General features: G+C 37.1%; 1 protein-coding gene and 1 non-coding gene across 8 annotated transcripts in view; one reads left to right on the plus strand and one right to left on the minus strand.

The window, feature by feature from the left end:
• Positions 1-15091, plus strand: part of CBLB (Cbl proto-oncogene B) — a 259798-nt gene that overhangs the window by 193938 nt on the left and 50769 nt on the right. For all 7 annotated transcript variants that reach the window (XR_010384605.1, XM_064495746.1, XM_064495759.1 and 4 more), the window contains one exon: positions 4958-5161. Coding sequence is in view for 6 of the 7 variants with exons in the window: in XM_064495746.1 (XP_064351816.1) it covers positions 4958-5161 (204 nt within the window). In the remaining variant the exon portion in view is untranslated. The remainder of the gene's footprint in view (positions 1-4957; positions 5162-15091) is intronic.
• Positions 3538-3644, minus strand: LOC116155853 (U6 spliceosomal RNA). The gene has a single exon (XR_004139748.1). It is a non-coding gene; the product is annotated as a U6 spliceosomal RNA (small nuclear RNA).

Raw genomic sequence — 15091 nt, forward strand, 5'->3', positions numbered from 1 at the left:
ATATTAGAGGAGGCACATTGTGATCTAAGTTTGCAAATCAAAATGGATGTACCTTGCTGCTTTGATTTTGATCCTAGTAAATAATGTACACTCTCAACAAAGATAAAGCTGAACAGAAAATATCTTCTGTGACATATACTCATAAAGCAGCTATTCTGACTCACATCAGTAATTTGAATAGTATTAAACTTTCAGGTAGAAGAGATGGAGGAGAACCTAAATTCGGTTTTAGACTGTCTTTTTCTTGTATCATCAAGATGCTAGTATTGCCTTTCACCTCCTCCCCTTTCCAGATTCAGTCTTTTCAGTTACCCTTTATCAGGAAGTAGATCACATAAATCTGGAAGTCATCCTTAACCAAACAACATGCAGATTGACCTTGAAGGGTCTAAGAAAGCCTTGGCAGGCGAGTATAGTGGCTTACACATCCTAGGCAGAGTACTCAAAAATAATTAATGTCATGTTTAAGTATTTAGTTTGAGTGGATTAATTTTAGTTAGGATAACTGTATTGTAGTTAAGTCTTAAAAGATTTTCTGTTTCTAGGTACACGTACTAATACATTCACAGAGGAATTTATGTAAAGTGTAGGATGTGCTTCAGAATTATCCATGGGTGGAGAGAGCAAGTGAAGGTATACAGGAAACAAGATTGTTGTGAATTGATGACTGTTGGAGTTGGGAGATACATACATACAGAATTTACTACACTTTTCTCTCTTCTTTGGTGTATCTTTGAAATTCTCTGTAATAATTTTTTTTAAAGATGTAAATGAATGAAGTGTCTACTTGGGACCTAGAGTATGGCTTTCCATCCTTCATGCATTAAAGACAGAGGGAACATGTGTTCATGCTCATGTTACTTTTTTTTTTTTTTTTTTTTTAGTGGCATTTAACTTATTTGAACTAAAGAAAAACGAAAACAGTTCACTCATTTCTCCCACCACCTGCCCCCCTCATCTGGCAACCAGCAATCTGTTCTCTGTATTTGAGCTGACTTTTGTTTTGAATTAGTTAATTTTTAGATTCCACATATAAGAGAGAACATGGTATTTGTCTTTTTCTGACTTATTTCACTTAGCATAATGTTTCCTTGATGTCCAGCCATGTTGTGGCAAATGGCAAGATTTCATTATTTTTTATGGCTGAATTATATTCTGTTGTACATACATGCAACAATTGTTTTATCCATTCATCCATCTGAGGTTGTTTCCGTACCTTAGCTACTGCAAGTAAAGCTGCAGTGAACACGGGGGATGCAGTTATCTTTCTAATTAATGTTTTCCTTTTCTTCAGTTAAATACCCAAAAGTAGTCTTGCTGGATTCTTAGTAGTTCTGTTTTTAGTTTTTGTGGGAACCTCCGTACTGTTTTCCAGTTCACATTCCCACCAACAGTACACAAGGATTGCCTTTGACCACATCCTCTCCAGTACTTGTTATTTCTAGTCTTTTTGGTAATACCCATTTTAAGAGGTGTGAGGTGATCTCATTGTGGTTTTGATTTGCATTTCCCTGATGACAAGTCATGTGTCTTGCAACTGTTCATGTAACTGTTTACCATCTGCATGTCTTCTTTGGACAGATGTCTATTTAGAGCTGCCCATTTTTCAATCAGTTTGTTCGTTTTTTGCCTGTTGAGTTATATGAGCTCTTTATATATATTGGATGTTAATCTGTTATCAGATCTATGATTTGTAAATATTTTCTTCCATTCAGTAGGTGACTTTCTCATTTTGTTGATGGTTTCCTTTGCTACATAGAACTTTTTAGTTTGATGTAATCCCACTTGTTTATTTTTGCTTTTGCTGCTTTTGGTTCTGGTGTCAGATTTAAAAAATCATCACCAAGACCAGTGTCCGGGCGCTTACCACCTATGTTTTCTTCTAGAAATTTTATGGTTTCAGTTCTTTCTTTCAAGTCTTTAATCCATTTTGAGTTAATTTTTGTTTATGGTGCAAGAATGGTCCAGTTTCTTTCCTTCATTCCTTCCTTCCTTCTTTCCTCTTTCTTTTTTTCTTCTCCTTTTCTTTATTTTTTGTAGCTATCTAATTCTCCCCACACCTTATTGAAGAGGCTTTTTCCTGATTGTATATTCTTGGCTCCTTTGCTGTACATTAATTGACCATATATCATGGGTTTATTTCTGGGCTCTCTATTCTTCTCCAATGACCTACGTGTCTGTTTTTCATTCTGGCTCTGCACTGTTTTAATCACTGTGACTTTGTATAGCTCTGCTTAGGGCACAGAGTACCACTTTGCATCCTTCATGTATTAAAGACACAGGGGAAAGTGATCTTTTTTGCATCTTGCTCTTACATGTTAAAACTGTCTGTTTGAAATTATCTTACATAGATCTGTAAGAAAAGTCAGAAAAGTCATTGCAGGCACACAATAGGAGTCCCTTTTGACTTTTATAATAAGAGGATTGCACCTGGATGACAACATATATCAAATATGCACTTGTATTTAATGTTCTTATTATTAAAAGATAGGATAAAGTTTAGCTTTCCTTAAATATTTACCCCTGTGCTAGAAAATAACAGTGTAAGATGAGAGAATTAAGTATCAGTTTTCTCATCTGTAAAATGATGGAGCAAATAATTAAGTTGCCTTGAAGCCCACAAGACCTGAACACATGTAGCGGTAAACATCAAAAGATTCGTATTAGCCTTAGTTCAACTACCATCTTAGTTTAACTATTTTACTACTCTTAACGTTCCCAAATTATGTAGCAGTAGGTGAATAAAGAATTGTTGCGATTTCTTTTCATTAACCAATTCAAAAGCATTTGTTTTTATTTATTTTTTTTTGGCAATTTGTGTGGCAAAGAGTATGTTCCATTTGTTAATTAGAGTGATGCTTGGGAAAGAATAAACCACCCACCACAGGGTCTGCCGCAGAGTGTAGGCTAAGTAATAGTTTAATGAGAGGAGAGCGAGAGTGTGCTTTCACCGCTGATCACAGAATCTCTGTAAGGGCAGGCAGATCACAAGTTTCTCATCACACCAGGTGGATGGGACAGTGTTGAGTACTGAACGGTTTCTTGAAAGATGTAAACTCTCTTTTATCCCTTGTCTCATCTCTAAAATGATGCTCATTTATCCCGTTTCTACTTTAAAATGATTTTATAATTCTTACTATTTTTAAATAACTTACTTTCTAAAGTCAGGGTATAATGCAGAAACAAAAATACGGTGGTGAATATCAGATACTATCTATCTCTGGAAGGCAGCATTACCTGCAAGGCAAAAAAATTGTTTCCCTCTCAATTGTGAATTCTTTTTGTGTGTGTGTATATACGTGTATGGGTATACACACACACACACACACACATAGGAGTACAGTCAGTTTATAATGTGTCAGTTTCTGGTGTACAGCATAATGGTTCAGTCATACATGAACATATGTATATTCATTTTCATATCTTTTTACCGTAAGTTACTACAAGATGAATATAGTTCCCTGTGCTATACAGTATGAACTTGTTGTTTATCAGTTTTATATATATTAGTATCTGCAAATCTCAAACTCCCAATTTAAAAATATGAAACGTTTCATGAATTTGCACATCATCCTCGTGCAGAGGCCATGCTAATCTTCTCTGTATCGTTCCAGTTTTAGTATATGTGCTGCCAAAGCGAGCACTATTCATAGGTTTTATGTTTAAATGAATTCAGTGCTCACACTCAGTCCTTTCCTCATACATTCCCAAATTAGGTTCTTTATTTTAAATGACACTTTAGTTGGTTAGATTTTATTTTCAAGGAGAACTCACAGGGGTGAGTTTTCTTAATACTGTTCACGTCTGAGAACGAAGGCTCTCAGCCTTTATACTTTCTCAGCAACTTGGCTGGAATTAAGATTCTTGGGTCACTGTCTTTTTCTCAATTTGGGGGACAATTATCCTTTGTCTTTGAGGACTGAGCGTCACTAGAGAGAAAACTGAGCCACCCTGATTCTTCCCATTTGAAGATGACTTATCTTTTTTTGAAATTCGATAACTAGAATATGTCTAGATATCTAACTTTCTCTTGAAATTAACCTTGACATTCAGCAGTTAGAATGTGTTTTAGTGTCCAAGTTTCTGCTTCAGTTTTTCCTGGAACATAATGTAAAGTAACATTTAGCTCCTGACTTCAAGAAATGAGCTATACACCAATTGTGAATTCTTAATACAGTTTCTGAGAAATGGAATTGGGAGATTTTGAACAAAAAGTCAATAATTATCAATAAATGAATTTCTGGCCCAAACTCATTTGCTGTATTGTTTCAAATGCAAGATGAGGACAAAACTTAATATCTCACTTATTACTACATTCCATGTGAGCTGTGTCAGGATGCCAGGCTCTCAGGACAGGTGATTTCTAAGAATACGTTTATTTTTTCCTAATGATTGCTTATAAATCAAGACTTTAAAAGATCTAGGCAATTAAAATGGAAATATTTAGACCTAGTTATACGCACAGGAACTTTTCCAGAATTCATTTTGAAATAGGCTATTCTAATTGATACTACTAATTATTTATAATGAATTTTTATCAAAATGTCCTTTTTATAGAATTCTTATAGAATTCTTTTTATGGAATGTTTACTTAGCACTAGTGTCTTTGGTAAAGAAGGACAAGACGTGACTGAATTTCCAGTTTTCTGCAGGACTCTTAAGTTTTGATACATTAAAATTATAAAAGTGAATATTCAGTAAAATAAAAGTTAGGCTCCTTTTCTTTAGCAAATCAAAGGGTTTTAAAATTTTTTTCTTCAAAAATTTGAAATTTGAAATACTGAACATGTATTTTTTTGGCTCCCTAATCCAGCCACCTTTAAGACACATCTTTTTCCACCTTCTACCCTAAAACCATTTTTTTTTTTCGGCAACTACTTTTTATGATTGTAGAACATTGGCCCCTCTCGGTACTGTTTTGTTTGAACAATCAGCGCATTTTTGTGTGTGTGTTCAGGAGTCAGACGGCCAAGGCTGCCCCTTCTGTCGCTGTGAAATAAAAGGAACGGAGCCCATAATCGTGGACCCCTTTGATCCGAGAGATGAAGGTTCCAGATGCTGCAGCATCATCGATCCCTTTGGAATGCCGATGCTGGACTTGGATGACGACGATGACCGAGAGGAGTCCTTGATGATGAATCGGTTGGCAAACGTTCGAAAGGTAAAACTAGAAAACACAGGCTTTTGTGGGGTGGTGTGTGGACCTGAAAAAGAAACGATGCTGTCACAAGTGGGGTTTGACTGAGTGCACTTGAGTTTGAGAAAGATTCCAGAATCAAAAGAAAGGTGAAGATATAAGTAATGTTGGAAGGCTGATGGAATCACAGGCTGAGAAAGAACTAGATTATTCAAAGTACTCTTCCTGCTTTTAAACTTCAAAATGAGAGATGGGGAGAGCATTCCTGCAGAATTGAATATCTTCTGAGATTGGCAATAGCACATCGACGAAGAAAAATTTAAGAAAGGAAATAATTCAAATTGGAAAGGATAAAACTGATTAAAAATAGTCTTTGTTGAAGTCTAAAAGTGTCTGAGAGTTTTCTTAGCAGGAAAACCAGCCTTCTGTTTGGCTACTAAGAGGGCACATAAGATTTACCTTCGTGAATTCACCGTAGTCTGGAGTTTGCTTATCAGTGTTGCCACCTCAGAAAATTGACTTTGTCAGTTCACTGGGAATGGATGCTACTGCCCGGTTGGCGTTTTTATAACCAAGCCCACAGGAGACTTGTCAGTGAACCAGAATGCCAGTTGAGTAATTAACAAACCAGAAATATAATGATCAAGAAAGACAGACTCTTAGCTTTCAGGCTATTCTCTGTATAGGAAGATACATGAAATTCAGATTACATTCAGTTATCTTCGCTCTTAAATGAGAGAAATGGCACTGAGTGATATGAAAGGGTTTGCAAATACAGTATGAAGGTGCCCCCCCTTCCTCCTGACTCACGGCAGGCGTGTTTTATCAATCACGGTCGTCATCCCTGCTGAGCTCAGACTTGGCCTACGCAGCCTTCTAGAACCTCCACTGTGGTTCATGCGGACTTGGCAGGTCCCATGAGACCTGTCTGCTCTCTCAGCAGAGTGGTGATGATGTATAATGGCACAGACTGTGGTTGCCATATGCATCTACCTCTGTGGTAGGGGAACGCTCTGTGCAGAGAACAGATGAAGCATTTTGGGGGTTACCCATTCTTTAGGTCTGTGTCAAAATTTACTTCTTGGCCTCCTGCATTTTCTGTGTTCCAATGTCAATGTTACATGCTCAAAAAGGACTTACCCTTAGAATTTTTCACATACAGATTTCTGCATATGGAGATACATTATCATCACCTGCTCTCAAATTTTACTTTGGCCTGCCACGATTTTTATTCTTCACCTCATTGGCTTTTCATAAATGTCATGATTTAACTCTCAGAGCATCTACTCTGGATTCCCACCCTTTAGTCCTTTAAACTACATTCAGTGTTTCGTTCTGAAGTTTGTGTTCCCTTTGGCTCAAAAGATGGAAGAAAGGAAGTAGATATTTCTCAGTAACCCTAAAGAATAAACAAGAAGAAAAACTTGAAATAGGGAATTGAGACTTGATTTTAAGATACACTCTTAGTCACTGACCAATGTTAATGCCATCTATATGAGCAAAACTTTTTCACATGTTTTATTCTCTCAGCTTGAAGAGGTACATATTCTCATTTTTCAGATAGGAAATGAGGCTCATGCGAGTCATGTGACATGGCTGCATTAGTAGGTTGTAAAGCCAGGAATTCAAAGCTGCTGGATAAAAATAGTGATATACTCAACACTCCATATGTAGCTCTCACATGCAGAGTGATGAAATGATTTCTACCAAGTCAGATCATGGAGTGTATCCTAAAACTTGTCATATAGTCTTATTAAATTTAATTTACATTGGTGATAAAATAGTAACACTTCAGATTTCATTGAGCTGGCATTGTTTTAGGTTCTTAAACCCTTGATCTCATTTGATCATCACACCAATCCAGTAGAGAAGCACTGTTATTGTCCTGTTTTACAAAGGAGGAAATCGAAGAAGAAAGAGATGAAATACCTTCCAGAGATCCCAGCATTACTCCATAGCAGAACTGGTGCTTTATTCAGAGTCTTCCTGACTTCAGAACTGTAGTTGTGAGCCATCATGCAGTATGCCTCTTGTGCCCTCTTTGAAACATGTCACACGCCTTGTACGTGATAGAGCATCACTACCTGTCCTCTGAAGGTCTTTTCAGTTCTGTGGCATAATGTGCATCACGAATAATTACTCACAGTGAAGTTTTAACCAGAAGTTAAAAGTAATTTGAATTGTGATCTGTTAGCGTTAACCTATAAAGATATTAAATGCTCTATACCTACCTAATTGGACCCCCAAACACCAGACCAATTCATTTAGGCCCTACTAATCGATACATAAGTAACTATCACATCTGTTTTCCCATATGGTAGTTGAATGTGGCTATTTAAATGTAAATTTAAAATTAATAAATTTTAAAATTTTTGTTCTATTACACTCAACATATTTTAAATCCTCAGTAGCCTCTTGTGTCTGGTGGCTACCATATTGAACTGTACAGATACAGAACATTTTCTGTAGGTATTGGAATATCTGTCATAGACAGATATAGTAGAAATATCTCATATCCAGTGGAGAATCCTATTGGACAGAGCTCTACTGGATCACTACTGCAGGTTCTTATTAGAGGAAGCTAGGGCTTGGTGCGAAAGACCTTTACTTTTAATTTAGTAACCTAATGATCTTAGCTTGGTCTGGATACTTGACTATGATCTAGCACTGGAATCAGCAACCTATGGCCTGTTTTTGTTTGTTTTTCTGTGAGCTAATAATGATTTTACACTTTAAATGGTTATATATATATAAATGAGTTTATGAACACCTACGTAATTTCCTTGATTTTGTTTCTTAGCTTGCACAGCCTAAAATAATGACTGTCTAGCCCTTTAAGAAAATGGTTGCAGTCCCCTGGTCCAAGGCACAGTAAAGCATTTCAAGAACGTTTACTGAATGCATGGATAATAGGGAATGACAGAAAAGTATTTGAGAAACATACCACAGCTCAAGCAGTTCAAGTGAACTAGGTGGTAATGTTTTCTAGCTAAGAAAAGGGCATTTCAATTTTCTTTACCAAATGGGTTTTCGTCTTTCAGTGACTCATATCAGAGGATGGGGAGGGAGCAAGGCCTCAGGAGTAATTCTTTGGAGAACTTTGTATACCTTACTGCTTGGGGGAAAACGGTGTTTGTCCTATATGAGTTTGAGAAAGGTTGCTGTTCCGGCCTGTTTTCCAACAGGCTCAAGGAGAAGCTTGAGCTGGGGTTCAGAAGCGGCACTGGCAACTGAAGGGAGTCACTGGTAACGTAAAATGAGCACAGAGCGTTCAGAGGTGACTCTCGTGGTTTCCCCAGTCTTTTCACCCACCCTCACAACCATGTGTATGTTTTTGTTTTTGTTTTTTTTAATTTTGAGCATTTATTTGGTGGTTTTGGGGGTTTTTTTCTATTTATTTATTGAAGTATAGTCAGTTACAATGTGTCCATTTCTGGTGTGCGGCACAGTGCCCCGGTCATGCATGTGTATACACGTATTCGTTACCGTGCATGTTTTGTTCTCTCTGGCACGCTGGTGAGCTTTCTGTCCAGGGAGCTCCGAGACTTCGGCGTTGATCTTCTCTTTAGTTTACTCCCTGAAGAGAAGACTGGTGCTGTCAGACATCACCGTCCCCGAAGCCCCAGTTTAGGGGCTTCTGTGGCAGTCAGCAGTGTCATTTCACAAAGCTTTCACCGTAGCCGGTGTTATTGCTGAAATTTCCTGTGGTGGTAAGAGATCGGAGAAATTCAAAGAACTTGTAATTATTTGTTTTTAAGTTGAGGGATATTTCAATTAAATGTCTATATGCACAAATTGTGAATTTTATAATATTTCATCAATCACTGCCACTTAACTTTCAGTAAAACCTAAATTTTACTGTAGATATAAGCGTCAATTCTTTCTAATTGGGGAAAATATTGCTATGACATTATGTTCCCACAGGACCTTATGGGTACTTCTGTTGTAGGAGTTACTCTAAATTGTGATGCTTTTTATTTAGAGGACTGTCTTCTCCATTAGACTGTTAATTCTTAAGGCCAGCGCCAAAATCTTACTTATCTTTGTGTTTCCTGGTACCTAAACACACTCAGTAGATATTTATTAAGTACAATAATAAATGCACATGCATGTTCACGTGGTCTTTGAGAGCAGTGGGCTGATCTTACACATCTTTTTCATTCCAATCTGGAGGCTGAATATGTATGTACAAAATGCTAAATTTGAGACTCTTTTTCAGTTCTGTTTCACAGTTGATGTTGTAAACAGATACCACACATTTTGACATAATACCTCTTCTACCTGATTTTCTTCCTCTATTTTTTTCATTCTGTTGCCTCATTCATTCATTCGTTCATTTAAAAAATACTTCATTCCCTCAACTCCAAGAATGACTGTCAGTCATTGTCGAGCAGAAGGAATCAGTTTTCTTTTATCTGCCATTTGAAATACTTATCTCCATCTTTCTCCTCTTTTATGAGTAGGTTGATGACTATATTGTGAAATTGTTTCTGTCTGTCTTAAGCATACTGCATTCTTTAAATTAGTAATGCTTCCATCATTGCATAGAGAACTGAGCTATTTGTATATTCCTGTTACCATGGTGATATCCTGCAGCTGGAATTTATAAATAGCATACTGAACATACAGAATGCATTTTTGTTTGTTTTGTAAGTTCATTTAGTACTGTTAATCTTACAGAAGCAAATAGAGCCTATAAATCTACACTACAGTGTATTGGTTGCCTTCCTTATTAGCTATTTTATGAGTTTCACTAGAAGATGTTTTACATTTTGCTTGAAATTGTATCATTGCCTGAGTTTTCAAAGCTGTCAGAATTTCTAGGATAATTGGATCTGAATGAGCCCTTAGAGGAAGTCCAGAGTGTGACTGGTAAGATCATATCCTTCTCTCTGACTTTAGTCAGATCAAAGCTAAGAAAAGGTGTCTGTTGCTAGTCAGAATTTTGTTTCATTTTGCCAGAGGTCCAAAGAATCTCAACAGTTCCTTAGCAATTACATTGATAGAACATACTTTTCACCAAATACATAAAATTACAAACAAAATAAATAAGGATTTGATAAAAATAAATATTTTAACAGGTTGATCTAGTATGTGAACCGAGATTAATTCCTTTGATCTTAAAGATCGTTTTCTTAAGAGGATTTAAAATTGGAATGAATGGCCACATGAGAAGAAAAACAGGTGTGACCAGGGGACAAAGGAATTATTCTTCTTTTATCTTTTTTACATTCTCCTAATGTTGCCACCATCAATGAAAATACATATTGCTAATTTAATATATCATCTGATTCTTGCTTTTCCTAATAATAACGTGTGAAGAAAGGATCCGGAGTACTCCTGGTCCTGAGGAAAGAGTTCATGTGTGTAGATCAGTGTTTTTGCAGTGTTTTCAGGAGAGCGTTACCTTTTTAATGTGACTTGGATTCCAACCATAGGGGTGCAGTCCATGCTGGAACTTGTAAGGATAAAATTCACCCCAAAAGTGAAATTCAAAAATACCAATAGACATTCAAATGTAGAACATGGTTCTCAGCTGCAAGCAGTTCTGCCTCCTGAGGGTGTTCAGAAATATGTGCGGACACTTTAGGTTTTCACAATGACTGAGAGGTGGGGGGAACCACTGACATTTAGTGGAGGAGGTTAGAGATGTGAAACACCCTGCAACCCATGGGACAGTCCCTCCTAAGAAGAATTACTCTGACCACATGCCCATGGCCTCCCCTCCCCTCCCGCTGTACCACACAGGCAGAGTCAGGGATGACAGTAAGCAATCCCAAAGTCACAGGTTCATTGTTTGCTGTTTAATTGCATTCTATTTCCTGGTCTTCTTAAAGCTCTCCATGCAAGATAGTAGCACTTTCTTTGATTAACAAAGAAAAAAACTGCCTTGTCTAAATACAATATGATGCTGTAGGGGACCTTGAAGACATGGTACATATTCCTCAGAAATGGCTTGAAGATGTAGTAGTTTAGGAGAAGCAAGCGCTTGAACTCTGGTGCTTAGTTTGGGGTTGGCCTCCAGAGGTGGACTGAGCTCTCGGCGGGCAGAGGCCGTGCTCTGCCCCTCTTTCATTCTCAGAGGCTTGCATAGTGCCTGACACACAGTATATGACATTGAGAAAGTGGTTTTGGGGTTTTTTTCCCCACTGGATGATTATTGTACTGTTCTTAAGAGAGCTGTGGTCCTTGGAGTCCAGCAACTTGGGTCCATGTTCTAGTTTTGCTACTTAGTGTCTGTGTGCCTTGCATTGGTGATTTCGCTACCTGTGCCTCGGTGACCTTGTCTGTGAAACCTTGCCTCTTAGGGTTGAGGTTAAATGAGTTAATAAATGTAACGCTGTTGAACACTGCTGTGTACATAGTAAATGTTAAGTATTAGCTGTTAGTAACATAATTTTTTATATAGTGTTATTTAAAACTCCTGAAATATTGCTGTATTTCTGAGAATAAAATATCAGTATTTTTAAGATGTCTATGGGAGCTTTTTCCTTTTAGATACTGTCACCTGTCATTCTTTAGGAAGAAATAGACATCACAACTGGATTGACGTGGCAAGAGGTGGCTTGTATTTTTTAAGTACATTCATGTCTACATAGTTATGGTTTCTTTGCATGGCCATATTAAAATATTTACTAGAAGACTATCGTTTAGGTTTAAAACTCAGAGAAAACAGAGTTGCCAGCATTGTCAACTGACATACTATTTTAAGGACGAAATAATTTAGATAAAGCTTACAGTAGTTTTATTTTCTACATAAGTAATTTGAAATGATTACGTATTCTCTGAAGTAGGGTGAAGGACTTCAGTCACTAAATAGTAGCTTAATTTTCAAAGAAGCTTAATTGGTATTTTGCGGGCAATCGGGGTTTCACATGAGGGCATTTTTCAGTGACTAGAATTAATTCCCTTAATTCCCAGAATGTTCTTGTTTTTCAGCCATTTTTATGGAAATATTTCTAAGTTATATGTCACCCTTCCCTGACTTCTCAAAATTGGCTGTGCAGCTGAGTGAACCAAAGGGCATAAGAAGCCACCACAGTCAACATGACAAACTTCTTAAGGCTTATGTTTTGCTGCAAGATTTAAGGGGAGTGTATACCAACAGAGGAGAACCGTAAATTTGAATTAAAGTCACATATATATATTTGGATCAGAATGTGAAATTCATACAAATGTTTAGAGTAAAACGTGAAACTTCAAAGAAATTCCAGGGCTAAGGAGGCTGGTCACAGGCTAGGATATTACGTTCTTCTTATAAAAGGTACTTGAAGGAGAAGCCATGCTGCTCTGCGTAGTTAATGCTGTTTAGCATTTTAATGGCGAGGGCCCTTGGGGTGATTCCACGTGTGAAGCTGTTTGCACTTCTTTAAAGTAGACCTGATTGGGAATTTTATCCGCTGCCTCCCTGTCAAACCTCAGAGAAGTCAGCATTTCTCCGCATGTAAGTTTCTATTTTCCTTTTCTCCATTGCTTCTAATTTGGAGTATCTAAAAATTTACGTAAGTTATTAGTGGACTGTAAACAATAATAATTTAAAATATTGAACCTCATTTTACACACAAATTAAATGTCCATATTCTCAGTAAGCTAGCAAGATACTTACTTAGGCTCTGTTCTTACAGGGAGAAATGCATCAGAATTCTTTCCGTTTAGGTAGACTTTTCTCTTTTTTTGGTTTTTTGTTTGTTTGTTTGTTTTTTTATTTTGTATTTTCAGACTTTTAGAGCAGTTTTAGGTTCACCGAAAAATTGAGGGGAATGGACAGAGATTTCTCACATACCTTCTGCCCCGCTCAGGCGTAGCCTCCCCCACTTGCAACATCCCCCACTGGAGTGACTACATTTGTCATAACTGAAGAACCTCCATGGACACGTCATTCTCATCTAAAGTCCATAGTTTACAGTAGGGTTCACTTCTGGTGTATGTTTTACAGGTTTGTACAAATGTATAGTGACAAGTATAGGATCATGCAGAGTATTTTCACTGCCCTAAACATCCTCTGTGTTCTTCCTGTTCATCCCCTGACCAAAGCCCCCAGCAACCACTGGTCTTTCTACTGTTTCCATACATTGGCCTTTTGCAGAATGTCATATGGTTGGAATCAGGCGATACATAGCCTTCTCAGATTGGCTTCTTTCACTTAGTAACATGCATTTAAAATTCCTCCATATCCTTTCACGGCTCAACATGGCTCTTTTCTTTTTAGTGCTGAATAATATTCCATGGTCTGGATATACCACAGTTTGTTATCCATTCAGCTGCTAAAGGGCATCTTGATTGCTTCCAAGTTTTGGCAGTTATGAATAAAACAGTTACAAACATCTGTGTGCAGGCTTTTGTGTGGACGTAGGTTTTCAGCTCCTTTGGGTGAATATCAAGGTGTTTGATTGCTGTATTGTATGTTAAGAGTATGTTTACTTTTGTAAAAACCACTAAACTGTCTTCCGAAGTGGCTGTACCATTTTGCATCCCCACCAGCAGTGAAAAAGAGTTCTGTTGTTCCACGTCCTCATCAGCTTTGGTGTTGTCAGTACTCTGGATTTTGACCGTTCAGAAAGGTGTACGGTTGTATCTTATTGTGGTTTTAATTTACATTTCCCTGATGACGTATGATGTGCACCATCTTCTCATATACTGATTTGCCATCTGTATATCCTTGGTGAGGCATCTGTTAAGGTCTTTGGCTCATTTTAAGAATCTGATTGTTTTCTTACTGTTGAGTTTTATGAATTTTTTGTATATTTTAGATAACAGTTCTTTGTTAGATGTGTATTTTCCAAAGGGTTTCTTCTAGTTTGTGCCTTATCTTTTTATTCTCTTGATAGCTGCTTTCACAGAACAGAAATTTTTAATTGTCATGATGTCTTATCTGTTATTTCTTTCATGGATGGTGACTTTAGCATTATAACTAAAAAGTGATCACCAGGTACAGGGTCGTCCAGATTTATCCTATGTTATCGTCTAGGAGTTTTATAATTTGGCAATTTACATTTACGTTTTGGTCCATTTTGAGTCACTTTCGTGAAGGATGTAAGGTCTATGTCCAGATTTTTTTTTTTTTGCATATGAATGTCCAGTTGTTCAGCACCATTTGTTGGAAAGACTGACATAGCTCCATTGTATTACTTTTACTCCTTTGTCAAAATCAGTTGACTGTATTTTGGAGGATCTATTTCTGGGTTCTCTGCTATGTTCCATTCGTGTGGTGTTTGTCTCTCGTTTTGCCAATACCACATGGTCTTGATTAGTATAGCTTTATAGTAGGTCTTGAAGTCACGTTGTATCAGTCCTCTAACTTTGTTCTTCTCCTTGACTGTCATGTTGGCTGTTCTGGGTCTTCTGTCTCCATCGAAACTTCAGAATCAGTCTGACCATACCTGAAAAGTAACTTGCTGAGGGTCTAACTGGGATTGCTTTCCATCTGCAGATCAGGTTGGGAGGACTTTTCTTTTTCAACTCTGAGTTTCTTCCTAAATTCCTACAGGTTGAGATTTCTGGAAATGTGGCTGTGGATAAGTGCCAAATGATTGTATTACTCTTACGCACATTCCTAATAGAAGTTTCTTTTTATTGTCAAAAAGGGAATAGTGGTACAGTACTGCAAAACAGACAACGTAAGTCGTTACCTATACTATAAATTACATATGGAGGGGTGGGTGTGTGTGTGTGTGTGTGTGTGTGTGTGTGTGTGTGTGTGTGTGAATGTTTCTATAATGTATACCTTCAGAATAATATTCTGCATAGGCTACTATTTCAAAGTCTTTTCATTTTGTTATGTTCACAAATTAATATGAGAAAGGACCAAGAGAACAGTTAGTAGTAAAGAAAATATTCAAATATTTAATTTTTTTTCTATTTTATTAGAATATTTTTTGTGATAAAAGCTTTATCAGTGTCCTTCATTAATTTTCATGCATGTAGAGAAAAATGTTGTCCTTTTAATCATCCTTA

The sequence above is a fragment of the Camelus dromedarius genome, chromosome 2, assembly GCF_036321535.1.
Source record: "Camelus dromedarius isolate mCamDro1 chromosome 2, mCamDro1.pat, whole genome shotgun sequence".
NCBI lineage: Eukaryota > Metazoa > Chordata > Mammalia > Artiodactyla > Camelidae > Camelus > Camelus dromedarius.